This window comes from Anthonomus grandis, chromosome 14 (genome assembly GCF_022605725.1).
Source record: "Anthonomus grandis grandis chromosome 14, icAntGran1.3, whole genome shotgun sequence".
NCBI classification, from domain to species: domain Eukaryota; kingdom Metazoa; phylum Arthropoda; class Insecta; order Coleoptera; family Curculionidae; genus Anthonomus; species Anthonomus grandis.
In genome coordinates, this window is record NC_065559.1 from 16,546,204 (window position 1) to 16,561,929 (window position 15,726).

Consider the following 15,726-nt stretch of genomic DNA (forward strand, 5'->3'; position numbering starts at 1 on the left):
TACGACAGAGGCAGCTATACCACATGTAAATACTACACAGCAGGGCGATTTCGGTAACATTATTTTAATTATTCGTTTTATTTAGACAACTCCACAGAAAAACTTACTGGCGCATATCGTGCAACTTTAGAGTGGAGCCCCTTAAGGCTTGCGAATTCCCAAATTTTTTTTTTAAATTTTCTGCCGAGAAGTTTTAAGAAAGGACAAAATGGCATAAAAAGTATAATAAATTTGCAATAATAATAAAATTTATAAGATTTATTAAAATATCTTTATACAGGGTAATTTTCAACCTATGCGCATAAACTTGGGAAATGGTAGATGAAGATCAAAAATGAGTAATAATGAGAAAAAAATGTAGTAAAATATTTTTGGTTTCCGAAATAAAGTTAAACAAATGTCAACAGAACGTGTATCAGACGAACTTGTTTTGTTTATTAATAACTGATAGTAAACAAGTCATAATATTTGGAATTTGTTGTTTGGAATCTTTAGCAGTACTTAGTTTGTTGGTGGCTGTGATCGTTTTCGTTATTTTCACACGAACAAAATAAAAGCGTCAAATGTAATGGCGCACATTTTTACAAACGAAGATCTTGTCGACATGATTTTGGTTTACGGAGAAACGCATCAGAATGCAGTGGCAGCAGCTGATCTGTATGCCCAAAGATTTCCCCGAAGATATCACCCGAGACGTGGGGCTTTCTTACGTGTTATTCAGCGGGGTAGAGAAACTGGCAATTCGCGGCCGCGGCCTGGACAAGATGGAGGAGCTATTAGACCTAGGCACATTCTAAATTTGAAGAACAACCTGGAATTAGCACTAGGACAATTGCAGCGCGATTTGGAATATCGCAATCTACAAGTTGGCAAATTTTAAGGCACGAGTTGCTGTACCCCTTTTCATGTGCAGAGGGTACAAGCCCTACTTCCAAGAGATTTGCCGCTTCGAGTACACTTTTGTGAGTGGTTGTTATACATCACCAGCAGTTAAGCCCAAACTTTACCATGAACATTTTAGTTACGGATGAGGCAAATTTTACGCGCAATGGAATTTTCAACTTTCATAACACTCATTACTGGGCTTTGGAAAATCCGCATATTACACGGAGAACATACTTTCAACAACGTTTTTCTGTAAATGTATGGGCTGGAATTCTGAACAGGATGCTCATCGGACCTTTTATTCTGGAAAATTGTTTGAGAGATTATATCTAAATAATAATATGATAATCTATCTATTATCTAAATACCGAGCACCAGGCTCGGTATTTAGAATTTTTGCGCAACAATTTACCAGTGCTCCTTGAAAATGTGAATCTCAACGTTAGGCAGAACATGTGGTTTCTTCATGATGGTGCTCCACCACATTTTTCACGACCAGTGATACAACATTTAGATCGTGTGTTTCCCCGACGATGGATAGGCCGTGATGGTCCAGTTGGGTGGCTTCTTCGCTCGCCTGACCTTAATCCATTAGACTTTTATTTGTGGGGTCATATGAAAACAATGGTGTATGTAAATGAAGTTGATACTGAGCAAGAGCTACGGCATCGCATAAACGCTGCCAGTAATGCAATTCGCCTACAGCCTGGTTTGGCCCGTGCATGTACGTCTTCATGGACTCGACGAGCTCAAGTCTGTATCGAAAATAATGGAAACAACTTCGAACAGTTGCTTTAAATTAGTTTAAATTAAACACGTTAAAAAATGCACGTTTTTTATTTAAAAAAATATGGATATCTCCAACTAAAAATATTTTACTACATTTTTTTTCATTATTACTCATCAGCTATCATTTCCTAAGTTTATGCGCGTAGGTTAATATTCAGCCTGTAAGTAAACAATTATTAACTATCGTAAGCAATTGTTCTAAAAGATCCGCAACTAAGCAGAAATTAAATATATTTAAACTTTTTTAAGCGCTTTAAATTTTACATCATTTGGGCCAGTTGCAAGTCTGAATAAAGTTTAAAAGAAAGTATACGAAAACAATACAATAACTTCCAAAGAATTTTTTTCACTATAACTCCAAAAAAAAATAAAGAAAAAAGTCCTCTAGAATGTAGTCATTATTTCCTTTTAACCACCAAACCTTCTGTTCTTGAAGTTGGGGTGTCCAGTTAGGGTGTCCCATTAGTGCGATAATGGACGATAGCTCCTTATACAGTGATACAAAAAAAAATTTTATACAAAGTTACTTTACTGTCTAAGGTGCATAACATACACAACTTTTTTAATTTAAGTGGAACACGCTATATTTTATTGCATTTTTGGATTGCTTTAAAAATTCTGCATACCTTTTATCAAGCATCGTCTATACCAAAACTTACCCGTTTGTGAGATATTTAATATTTTATCAAAAAATCGACGTTTGCACGTCTCCACAAAAATAAAAATAATTCAGTCATTTGGGATCCTACAAGCCAAATCTTTTGTAAGTTGTTAGTGCATACTTACACTTACTTTATGGTCCTATGAGAATTTGATAATATTCTACAGGGTGTTTGCAATACTCTATCCAAAACCAAAAAATGTAAACAACCATATCTTATTTTTTTCAAACGGAACCCATATTTTGTATCTTAAAATGTTCACAATGTGATAAGCATTCTTTTTTGTTAAGCATGTCCTATACCTATCTGTAATAGTTATCGAGTTTTTTATACTTTTTCCTAATTTCGCCCTTAAAATCCACAATAGTCGCGTTTTAAATTAAAAGAAGTTTGCTTAGTTGGCCATGGAAATAACAATTGCACAAAAATCAAGCAATTACTTTGACAGAAGATTTAGTGTTGTCAGTTTATCACTAAAGCGAAACATTTTTGCATTAAAAATGAATTTTTCGAAAAAGGATATGGTGAAAATGATTTACTGTTTCAACTGTTTGGATGCAATTGAGGTAACTTTACTGTTTATTGGCAAGCACAGTTAGATAATTCAAAAATCCACTGTTAACAGAATCACATGTTTTTATGTAGGTACCTACAGATTATGCAAGAATTATCTGATAAAGATTTTGCTAAACGTTTAAAGACGTTTGAAAAAAACAATTTATTAAACCTTAAACTTTAAAAATAGTAAACGGAACGGATTGAAAAGCATTTTTAAATTTGGCATTTTATTAAATTACAACAAATTTAATGATACCAAAATGTACAGAAAAGAAATTTTCTTTAAAATTTACCAAATAATAAAATCTTAAAACTAATCGAAAAATCAACAAAAAAATATTCCTTAAATAAAAAAAATTAAAAATTGTGAACAATAACAACAACAAATGACTAAACCAAAAAGGTATGTACATTAAACTATAAGTAATGTTCTACATGTCCACCCTGGTGTTGATCACACAAACGAATTCGTTTAGCGAAAGAACTGCTTACTTTCTGTAACATTTCTCTAGTTACTTCTTGAAAATGCTTCATGTCGTTTTTGGTGGTAACAGGCCTTTGATAAACCCGATTTTTCACAAACCCCCACAAGAAAAAATCGAGTTTTGTGAGGTCAGGAGATCTGGCTGGCCAAGCAACTGGTCCTCTCCTGCCAATCCATTTATTTCGAAAATGGTCATTTAGATGGGTCCTCACAACACGGCTAAAATGAGGAGGCGCTCCATCTAATTGTAGCCACATTCGTCTTACTGTTTGTAACGGTAAATCATCCAGCTCTTCTTCGAATTCATTTTGCAAAAAATGTAGAAAGTTCTGACCGTTCACTGCCCCATCAAAGAAATATGGTCCAAGAAGCTTTGTCCCAATGATACCAGCCCATACATTAAGTGACCATCTATGTTGATGATGCAGTGGTATCACATGCCTTGGATTTATATCGTTGTAATAATGGAAGTTGTGTCGGTTTACAAATTCATTTTTATGGAATGTCGCTTCATCAGTGAACAACACAAAGTCAAAAAAGTCATGTTGCAGTTGGATTTGATGCAAAGCCCAGCGGCAAAAGTTTCGGCGATTAGCAAAATCTTGATCGCTTAATTCTTGTACAAGCTGTACGTGATATAGATGAAATTTATGTTTCCGGGTGATTTTTTAATGTCCAACTGCCTTTCAATTTGCCTACAAGAGACATGCGGATTTTCTACTAGGGCTTGCATAACAAGCATTTCATTTTGTGGATTTGCCCCTGTTATTTGTCTTTGTGACACTTCATAATTTAAATTTCCAGTTCTTTCAAATCTCTCCTTTAGTCTTTCAAATGCCAATCGATTTGGATGTCGTTCCGCATCCGGATATCTCTGTGCATAAACTCTGCTTGCCAGTAAACAATTTTTCTAACTTGCACCCAAACAGTAAATCATTTTCACCATATCCTTTTTCGAAAAATTAATTTTTAATGCAAAAATGTTTCGCTTTAGTGATAAACTGACAACACTAAATCTTCTGTCAAAGTAATTGCTTGATTTTTGTGCAATTGTTATTTCCATGGCCAACTAAGCAAACTTCTTTTAAATTAAAACGCGACTATTGTGGATTTTAAGGGCGAAATTAGGAAAGAGTGTAAAAAACTCGATAACTATTACAGATAGGTATAGGACATGCTTAACAAAAAAGAAAGCTTATCACATTGTGAACATTTTAAGATAAAAAAATATGGATTATTTCATTTGAAAAAAATAAGATATGGTTGTTTACATTTTTTGGTTTTGGATAGAGTATTGCGAACACCCTGTAGAATATTATCAAATTCTCATAGAACCATAAAGTAAGTGTAAGTATGCACTAACAACTTACAAAAGATTTGGCTTGTAGGATCCCAAATGAGTAAATTATTTTTATTTTTGTGGAGACGTGCAAACGTCGATTTTTTGATAAAATATTAAATATCTCACAAACGGTTAAGTTTTGGTATAGACGATGCTTGATAAAAGGTATACAGAATTTTTAAAGCAATCCAAAAATGCAATAAAATATAGGGTGTTCCATTTAAATTAAAAAAGTTGTGTATCATATCACATTTATGAATCACCCTGTATATCCAAAAATATTTTTATGTTATGCACCTTGGACAGTAAAGTAACTTTATATAAATTTTTTTTTGTATCACTGTATAAGGAGCTATCGTCCGTTATCGCACTAATGGGACACCCTGTATATGCTTTTATTAATGAGAATTTCCTTCTCCATAATTTGACAGTTTATAGCAAAAAGTGTTAAACCAAAAGGATGTAGAATTAGAGTGAAATTATTGACGTATGTTTTTTGCTAAGGTTATGGGGATGTTTAAAAAAAACGCTTTTAGTACTTGATATGATCAAGAACTAGCAATTATGCTACGAATGTAACTCTGCCTCAGAAGCAGAGTTAGGAAATAAGTGTAATACAATTTTTTCAGAAATTTCTTTTGACTACTTTCATCATCCAATTTTGTTTCGCAAAGCTCCTGGATTATTCATTGCTGAGATATGGTACCTCACCACCCTTATTGAAAACATCCTGCATAAACCAGTTAATTTTTCGTTAAGGGTGTCCCATAACTTATTAGACATAACAATATAACTAACATATAAACATAACTAATAATTAAACATACACACAAAAAATAAGCGAAATGTCATCTTGTCAAAGTCAAATGGCTTTGTGTTTACAGTCGGCATTTGTGAGGTTCTTTGTTTTTTATTTAGTTTCTGGCGTCACATTTGAGGGTTTTTGTGAACTGTTACGATGGTAAAAACTTGTACCGTTTGTGCCACACCATTAAAAAAAGGTAATTAAAACCGACATTTTCACAAGTAAATATCGATAGTTTTATAACTTCACATCATGGGGAAATCGTCTCCATAAACGTAGAACAGGGGATCTTAGAAATATGCCTAAATAAAAACTTGAATATGAATGTGTGTGTGAAATACGAGTATAAGTGAAATAAAAAAATATTTTTTTTTTTATATTTATTGACCTTGTGCTGAGCACATTTAGTCACGAAAAACCTCTATATAATTTTTTAGTACTTAAACTAAATCGGACATCACAAACGACCATGCCAAGTCTGGGACCCACGACTGCTAGGCAGGTATATACCCACCGCGCTGCCGGGGCCGGCTCAAATTTTCAAAAAGGTGTCATTTAGTAAAATTGGCTCTGTAAAAAAAAATAATAGATTCAAGACAATTTATAAATTTTCGGAAAGGGGATTTAACAGGTTTCCATGTGAAATTAACAAGTACAGGGTGATGAAATTGAAAATCATCAATTTTTTTTCCTTCTATTTCAGGTAAATTTTGAAACTTGGCAACACTGTCAAAAAAAACTTTAAAAGTATTGATGAAGTTCTGTGAAAACCGCACATTGTTGTCATTTTCCGTTCTCGACTTATAAGCAGTTAAAATGTGTCAGGTTATAGATGGAAACCCTGTATAGGGATTTATACATGTTATCTGGTACCAACTATTTATTTTATTTTTTGTGAGTTTGATGAAGTGTTATTTCAATTTGGGATTAACTTTAACTGGGTAATTTAATAATAGTACCTAATCGCATTTCATTTGTATTTACCACACACCTTTTTAGTAATTTTAAATAATATTTCACTGAAATTAATTATCTCTGATTTTTATTTTTAAGTTCAGAATGCCGTTCGCTAATGGCACAGCGAAGGTCTCTAGGAAAAGAGAAGGTTTAGGGATGTATAGTGATGTATTAGCAGTTTTTATGCAACAACTTAATTGAAACAATGAGTGATGAAATATCACAGCAATAATGTTAAATTAATAGTGTCCATCTATTTGGATAACGGGTTAATCAATAAAGAGAGGTAAAACGAGACAAAAATGTTTGATTTCTAGTTTACGAAAGTACCGAAATGTCGCTAACACTCTTTAGGATGTACATAAAAATTACCATTGAATTCGAATTTCTCGCCCCCAAAAACTCCCTACAAAATTCTACTCACTATAAAATTTTATGCTGATATGGTACTCTTTGAAGAACTTATTAAAAAATAATGAAAATAGAATAAAAACTTAAACAATGTTGCTGTTAATCTGTATCTTGGTTATTATCAGTTTTCGGACTAAAATTTGTTCAAATCGTAATATTTTTGAGCGAAGAATATGCTGTTGCTCTATGTCCACTAAGTTATAGAATACCATGATAAAAAACTTATAATTCTTTAGGAAATACCAGCTAGATTTAGTTTCAAGCACCTACCAATCTTAATAAACTAATCTTATCGACCAAAATTACATTGTAATACAAACTCAAACTTCAACCAAAAAATTATTAATGATACAGACCAAACTTTTTTTTGCAATTTTTAACAACCTTTATCATGAAAAAAAAAGAGTGTGAAAAAACCGATAAATTGCCTCCTTAAAAGACAATAATTTACCTTTCTTTATTATTCGAATTGGTCTGCTCAGTGGAGTCCGTTGTTGTAGTATTGGTCGTATTGGTACTCGTTTGATCCTTTTTCCCTCGTCTCTTTTCTAATGACAATTTAACTTCGGTCTTTAATCTATAATAAATTAACACTCTTTCTAATAAACAATACATATTATTAATCCATATACCTTATATATTTCTCCTTAAGGCACCTATACTTGTCTTCCAGCAAACGCTTCTCGCATCGCAATTTTTCAAATTGCTTCTCGTCACACGGTTGTTTGCCCTTCATTTGCTCCAAATCCTCTTCCAATTTCTGCCTTAGTTCAGTCATTGTTTTTTGATGTTCTTGTTTAAGTATTTGCTCCTGCAGAAAAATTATTAAATAAAAGTATTTAATATAGCTAGACTAACTTTACCTCAACTTTGAACTCTCTTTTAAGTTCCTCGATCAAAATTAGATGGTTTTGTTTCAGCTGTTCGACATCTGCGTTATGATTAAAAATGAGCTCGTCCTTTTGCTTTTCAACTTTTTCTGCTAAATCCTTTTCGATTTCCACAAGTTTATCCTCGTAATATTTTTCTAACTCTTCTTTCTTAGCCTAAAATAATGCACAATTAGAAATTAAATAAATAATTATTTCCCAGATTTACCTCAAAATGGTTAATTATGGTGTGCTTCTCATCTTTGAGCTTCTCTTCTATGTCTTCTGTTAACTTCTTAACTTCCTTATCAATATTCAGTCTTTCCTCTTTGGTCCTATTTTCCAGTTCGGCTTTAAGGTTATCTAATTCAGTCTTTGTAGTTTTTTCATGCCTTGATTTTTCATCCTTTAAAAAACAAATCAGACTAACAGTTTCGACCAGAAACACAGGTTTTACCTCCAAGATCCTATCTAACTCGGTTCTATGTGATTCGTCTAGTTTAGTTTTAAAATTGATCAGCTCTTCATTTTTTTCTTCCCATAACCTCTGTTTAATATCGGCAATTTTTTTGTCAGCTCTCCTTTCCAGTTTCGCCTTGGCGTTTACATCTGGCCTATCGTCACTATCACTATCGAACATATCTTCCAATGTTTTTAGTTCTAATTTTTCTAAACTCTTTGTGTCTTCATCAGAGTCAGATCCTGTAGAAAATGACAGTACGGTAATATATACCGCCTCTTCCTATCAATCTTGTCAACCGCTTTTTACATCGATAAAATAAATTTAGAAATAGGCATCTTTCATAAATGCAATTGATGACTGGATTTTCATAGTTTTGACCATTAATTTTCTTTTTCAAATTTTACTTAATTATTAAATTTTTAGAAATTAAATAGAAAGAAAGAAAGAAATAAAATGTGCTATATGACGTAAGAATAATCTTGTGTACAAGCATCCTACAAGCTAAAAAAAAAACAAAACAAAAATACAATTTCAAAAACTGACAAAACAATGAACAAAATTAAACACAAGACAAAACTTTTTGAACATACTTGAATTAAAGATAACTAAATAAAACAATGAATTACTAAATAAAGGTAAACTTGTTGACAAAACTAGAGAAGAAAAAAGGAAAAAAAAACTTTCCAACATGTCCAAGGTTAAAACCTATGATTAAAATCAAATCAGTCAAATGGCCAGTGTCATAGGGTAGTTTGGGAATTTTGTGAATAAGAGCAGCTGTTTCTAAGATAAAGGGTGAAAAAAAAGTTAGGATTTTTTCAGAAATGAAGAGGGGTTTGCAAGAATCTCTTAACTTAACAGAACACAGGTATCTAACTGCTTTTTTTTGAATAACAAAGACAATGTTAAGTAGCCCCTTATTGGTTAAACCCCAAAAAGGCAAGCAATACCGAATATGAGATTCAATAAGTGAAAAGTACACTGAACGTGCAACCACCCCTCCCAGCTCTTGTTTTGTCATTCTTACTGCAAAACATCCAGAAGATAATTTCCCAGCTAAATGTAAAATATGATCTTCAAACCGAAGGCGACCATCAATGGTAATTCCTAGGAACTTGCAGCACTCTTTATTCTGCAAGAGGGAATTTTCGTCAAACATCAGACCCTGAACATCGCACTTAAACCCTATAATAGACGTCTTTCTTACATTAAACACGAGCCTGTTGGAAGCACACCACCCTGATAAAATCTGAAGGTCTTCAAGGATACAAGTCTTAAAATAGTCAGAATTTTTATGGCTCCATAGTATGGTGGTATCATTAGCAAACTGAACCACCTTGCCCTGCAGTTTCTATGAGCTCAAGTCATCCACATACAGTAAAAATAACAGTGGTCCCAACACTGTTAGATAAAGCTAGTAAAGTAATAAGTAAGTGAGTGAGCAATTATGAAATGGACTTTCTGGAATAGCTGATCCATGCTTCCGAATTAACAAACGGATGTTTGCATCCGTTTGAATTTATGAATGTTTGAATTTTTGAATTTATGAATAAGGAAGAAAGAGCTAATCTAGGATACTAAGGATAAGGCAGGTTCCTTATCCTAACTTTAATAGTAACTGAAATACAAGGTGTCAAAGTATTATTTGTTTTATCGTTTTTTTTCTCATAGGTCCTGAACCAAATGACATGAATTAGAACATACGAGTCTTTTAAAAAGAAAAATAAAATTTCGTATACAGTTTTCTTGTTTTCTGTAGAGGGCGCTCGTTGCGTTAGTTTTTACTTTTTTAAATCTCCCACAAACCAACAAACTTTTTTGCAGCTCCGTATATTGGTTTAAAAAGTAACAAAATAATTTCCTTTTTTAATTTTACATAAAAAATGTATACCTTATTAAAGACGCTAGGAGCAACCATTTTCGAAATAATCGCACTTTTAGGTTTTCATAATATGTGAATGACTTAAATTTACTAGATTTTTAGCAACGCAATCCTGAATCAGATAAAATTAATACTTAAGATTATTGATATTTATGTCAAAATAGAATTGTTACTAAATAAAAAAAAATATTACGACTTTTTTGTTAATTCTTACATCATAACCAATGTAAATGATATTTATTTATTTTTTTATATTTTATTTTCAAACAAATATACCAAAAACAATAATAAACAAAGAAACACACATACAAATAACGCTACTATAACAACTGTTCAAAATGCCGTCCATTAACTTCAATGCATTTTGAAATACGTTTAACAAATGACTGCCGTATTTTAAAAAGGATATCCTCATTATTTTTTAACATATTTACAGAATCTACAATTTTTACATTTAGTTCATTTGGATTAAAAAATATCCCCAAATACAGAAGTCCATGGGATTTAAGTCTGGACTACTCCCAGGCCAAAACAAAGGTCCTCCACGGCCAATCCAGCGTTCGGGATATTGTTCGTCAAGGTAATTGCCTACCTATCGAGAAAAATGCGCTGGTGCCCCTTCTTGCATAAAATACATGTTCTGTCTAACATTTAATGGTATATCTTCTAAAGAACCTCCAAGTTCATATCGTAAGAAATTTAAGTACGAGTGTCCGTTCAAGGTGGTAGTTCATGGGGGCCTATTATACAGGGTGTTTCCTAACTACGGTACAAAACTATACAGGGTGAATCGTTAGGTCGTTTTATGAAAAAAAGTTCCTATGGACGTATGTCGGGAGTTGCTTTGTTTCTGAGATACAGGGCGATGAAGGTTCAAAAAAATAACGGTATTTTAAAAATACTATAACTATCCTTAACCCGATTTGGTTGAAATTTGGTGCAGTTATTTGAAGTTATAAGACGCTTATTTAGCTGCAACTAGATTGAAATTATTACGTCCAGTGGCGTGTCAGTGGGCACCACATGCTTATTGTTGAGAAAAAACAAGGCCAATAATTATTTTGCAGCTTTTTATTTATTTTTGTATTTAAGCAACTAAAAATACAACTTTTTCGTATCTTATCTTATTATCTTCATATCTGGCTTTGTTCGGCTCTGTCGAAAAAAAAAATTTCTCTCTCAAAAACTCATTCTAAAAATTATCCATGGACGACAACATGAAATAACAACCAATTAATTCGATAAACAATTTCGACCTTAAAGTAAATGAGCAAAGTGCCCACCTTCTGATAAAATACACGACTGCAAACGATTTGTCATTGAGTGTCTGACACGCTCAAAAATACCTGGAGTATCCCTCATGATATTGCAATTGACAATTATCCGATTCCTCAAGTCATTCACATCTAGAACAGGAGTTTTATAAACAAGAGCCTTCAGTAATCCAGGGGAATAGTAATCCAGGGGATTCATATCAGGACTGCGAGCCGGCCAATTTTGAGGTCCTGCACGTCCAATCCAGCAATTAGCGTAGATGACGTCGAGATGCTGACGACCAAGAACACTGAAATGAGCTGGAGCCCCGTCGTGCATAAACCACATGTTGACTCTTACTTGTACTAATACTTCTAAAGTACTTCTTCTAATAAAGTGGGTAAATGGTGTTGCAAGAAATCCGTGTAGGATTCACCTGTTAATCATGCCGGTAAAAAAAATGGGCCAATTAGGTAGTCACCAATAATTCCTATCCAAACGTTCAACGAAAATTGTTGCCGAAAATGAGTTTCTCTAATAACGTGGGGATTTTCGTCGGCCCAAAAATGTTCATGTAAATCATTGTGGAAGTTCATAATAGCATCTCTTGAAAAATTTGCCTCGTCCGTAAATAAAATATTTGGTAGGAAATTATTATTGTGTGCCATCGTATGAATCAACCACCTACAAAACATTAATCTTGGATGAAAATCCCGAGGCAATAGAGCTTGTACACGCTGTATGTGATATGGATGCAGGAGGTTTCTTTTTAGAACTTTCCAAACGGTTTTTGAACTGACTTCAAGCTGCAGTGCAATCTTCCTGATATTATTGGAAGGATCTTCTTCTATCGCATCAAGTATAGCTTCTTCCAGTTCAGGGATGGTTATAGTTTCTGGTCTTCCACCACCCATATTTTTATTAAAACTCCCAGTTTCACATAATCTTGCATGTAGTTTTCTAAATGTTTTTGCACATGGAATTACTCTGTTAGGATATCTGTCCTGATAAATTATTCGTGCTTCTTCCGCATTTCCATTTGCTAATCCATAAATAAAGTGCATGTCGGTCATTTCATGGTTAGTAAAATTATTCATGATGGAGTAATGAATCACTGCTAATTGACAGCTGAATTTTACTTATAGCAATTCTATCACTGTCAGCTGGTCTCCAAAGCAGGTAGGTACAAAGGAGGTACTTGAATGGACTTGGCCAATTATTTGTCATAAGAAGCAATGTATTTGCTATTTTGTTGTATTTCAAAAATCTGATAATAAAAATCGTAGAAGTTGTCACCAAACCAAAAAGTCGTGCATTGGAGGGTGGACATTTTGCTCATGTACTTTAAGGTCGAAATTGTTTATCGAATTAATTGGTTTTTATTTCATGTTGTCGTCCATGGATAATTTTTAGAATGAGTTAAAGATACTTTAAATTTTTTTTCTCGAAAACAAAGCGAGATATGAAGATAATAAGATAAGATACGAAAAAGTTGTATTTTTAGTTGCTTAAATACAAAAATAAATAAAAAGCTGCAAAACAATTAATTATTGGCCTTGTTTTTTTTCTCAACAATAAGCATGTGGTGGACACTGACACGCACTGGACCTAATAATTTCAATCTAGTTACAGCTAAATAAGCGTCTATTAACTTCAAATAACTGCACCAAATTTCAACCAAATCGGTTTAAGGATAGTTATAGTATTTTTAAAATACCGGTATTTTTTTGAACCTTCATCGCCCTACGTATCTCAGAAACAAACTCCCGACATACGTTCATAGGATCTTTTTTTCATAAAACGACCTAACGATTCACCCTGTATAGTTTCGTACCGTAGTTAGGAAACACCCTGTATAGTTCCCAATTATACCACACCAAATGTTAATTTTAAATTCATGCTGGAAATGACGACTGACAACTAAATGGGGGTTTTCAGTATCCGACATATGAGCCTTTCTAAAGTTAAATACGCCGCGTCTAGTAAAGTAGCCTCGTCTGTAAATAACCTTCTTTCTGAAGTACTTTACCAACACATGATTTTCTTGCACCCGTAGCTGCCGCTATTCGCCTAGTACTTAACCCGAGATTTTCTGCTATGCGGACTAAAATTTCTTCTTCCTGTTCTTGGGAAATATTTTTTGGGCGGCCCAAAACAGGCATTTTTGGCCTAAATGATCCAGTTTTTCCTAGTCGGCTATAAATTCTTTGAAATAATTAATGGTTTGGCTATTGTCTATCTGGAAATATTCCCTGACACCTGCGTCTTGCAAGTTTGACATAAATAATACAAAAACTTGTCTCCAACTGCCAAACGCCAACTGCCTAAGACGCGATTTAAATAAAGTAATAAATATTATTACAATTTTTTTTAAAATATTGTGATTATGTCGAAACTAGTTGCTCCTAACGACTTTAACAAGGTATACATTTTTTATGTAAAATTAAAAAAGGAATTTATTTTGATACTTTTTAAACCGATAAAAAAGTTAGGGGTTTTAAAAAAGTAAAAACTAACGCAACGAGCGCCCTCTACCGAAAACTGTATATGAAATTTTATTTTTCATTTTAAAAGCCTCGTATGTTTTAAACTTCATGTCATTATGTCAATCAAAAACCAATAAATCAAATAATACTTTGACATAATATTAATAGTATAATAGTAGGTAAATAATAGTAACTGAAATACCCTGTATTTCAGTTACTATTAAAGTTAGGATAAGGCAAGTTGACCTCAATCACATTATTTTGAAGTAAGGAATCTACTGTTGTTCTATGTCTCATTACTTTCGGGACACCCACTGTAGAATTCTCGACAGGAAGTCCTACTACTTATTTTCAGCGAATGACGAACAGTTCTCTTTTGAGGTATTGTAAAAGTATGCTCAAATTGACTCTTACAACATGCACCTAAGCTTTTTCTTAGACGTTTCACCATTTATCGCCAAGTGAAACTTTTCTGTTGTTTATTTAGTGTTCTTTGAATGTAAACCTGCTAAATTTATTGAAAAAGTTCCATTACAATAATATGTATACTAACAGCTAGAAGGAAATTCAAAAATGAAGTCCGACGCAGTAAAAGAGACTGCTGGCGCCAATTCTGTGGAGAGATGGCATGTCTCTCAGACACAGCTCGTCTTCTGAAGCTATTAGGCTCTGACAGGAAAACCGAAATAGGATGCGTGAAGAAAGGTGAAGTATGAACCTCAAACAAAGAAGAGACCATCGAGCTTCTCCTTAAAACTCACTGCTGCACCTGGTGGCGAGGAACCAGACCCGCAGCCAAACTGGAGTCTCGCCAAAAATATAGTAACAAACGAAGCCATAGCTTGGGCAGTGGGTGAGTTTAGTCCCTATAAGGCTGCGGGACCTGATGGAATCATACCCATCATTTTGCAGGTCTCGAAATTACACACTCTTACTTAAAGAGAGTTTTTGAGGGCAGCATTGCAATGGAGCATGTTCCACTAAGGAAGATCCTGGGGCGGCAGATGTGGTCTTTATCCCAAAACCGGACAAGAAAGACTACCGCCAATCAAAGTCCTTTATAGCAATACGCCTGACTTAATTCCTAATGAAGACTATAGAAAGGCTTATAGACAGGTATATAACACAGGAGATTCTAACAGAATCGCCACTACATAGAAATCAGCATGCCTACATGAAAGGGAAGTCGACGCAAACGGCACTTCACTCTATACTAAGCAAGGCTGAAAAACTGAAAATGCTATAGAGAACAAGGACTTAGCACTTGCTCTTTTCTTTGACGTAGAAGGATCATTTGATATGGATAAAACACATACTATCTGCCAAGCCTTTTTCACCAGAGGTACTTCGGTTCACCTGGTCAAAACGGCGCTGGAAGACTGGAATATTAGTGCTACACTAGGAGACTGTCGTGTCAAGGCCAGGGTGAAGGACTGCCCGCAAGGGAGTTGCCTTTCGCCACACATTTGGTGTCTGGTGATGGACAGTCTTCTCAGGAAGTTAGAACTTAAAGGATTCTATGCACAGGCACACGCGTAAGCGGATGCAAGCCGCATGCGGGATGGTGGAATAGTGGTATCAGGAGACAGGGCTGTCGGTCAACCCAGAAAAGACCGAGCTCATTCTCTTTACTAAGAGGCGGAATTTGACAGGCGCAAGGTTCGCCTAACTTTGGGGTAGCAGGTCAACTACTTGGGAGTGCGTATTGGACAGCAAGCTCACGTTTAAAATTCACGTAGGGCAGGTAGTAAATAAGGCAACAGCTCACATATGGCAATTACGGCGAACAATAGGTACAAAATTTAGGGTTAATCGTTGATAGCAGCTTAAGCTTCTTAGCCAATATAAATAAAAAATTAAGCATTGCTTATATGCGTCT

The 15,726-nt window shown here is 34.2% G+C and overlaps 1 protein-coding gene across 1 annotated transcript in view; it reads right to left on the reverse strand.

The window, feature by feature from the left end:
• LOC126744778 (myosin-11) overlaps positions 1–15,726 on the reverse strand; it is a 133,653-nt gene that overhangs the window by 58,080 nt on the left and 59,847 nt on the right. Inside the window, exons 7-11 of the mRNA XM_050452326.1 lie at positions 8,220–8,464; positions 7,992–8,168; positions 7,757–7,939; positions 7,526–7,704; positions 7,345–7,470 (exon numbers count right to left, since the gene is read on the reverse strand). Coding sequence (XP_050308283.1) covers positions 7,345–7,470; positions 7,526–7,704; positions 7,757–7,939; positions 7,992–8,168; positions 8,220–8,464 — 910 coding nt within the window. The remainder of the gene's footprint in view (positions 1–7,344; positions 7,471–7,525; positions 7,705–7,756; positions 7,940–7,991; positions 8,169–8,219; positions 8,465–15,726) is intronic.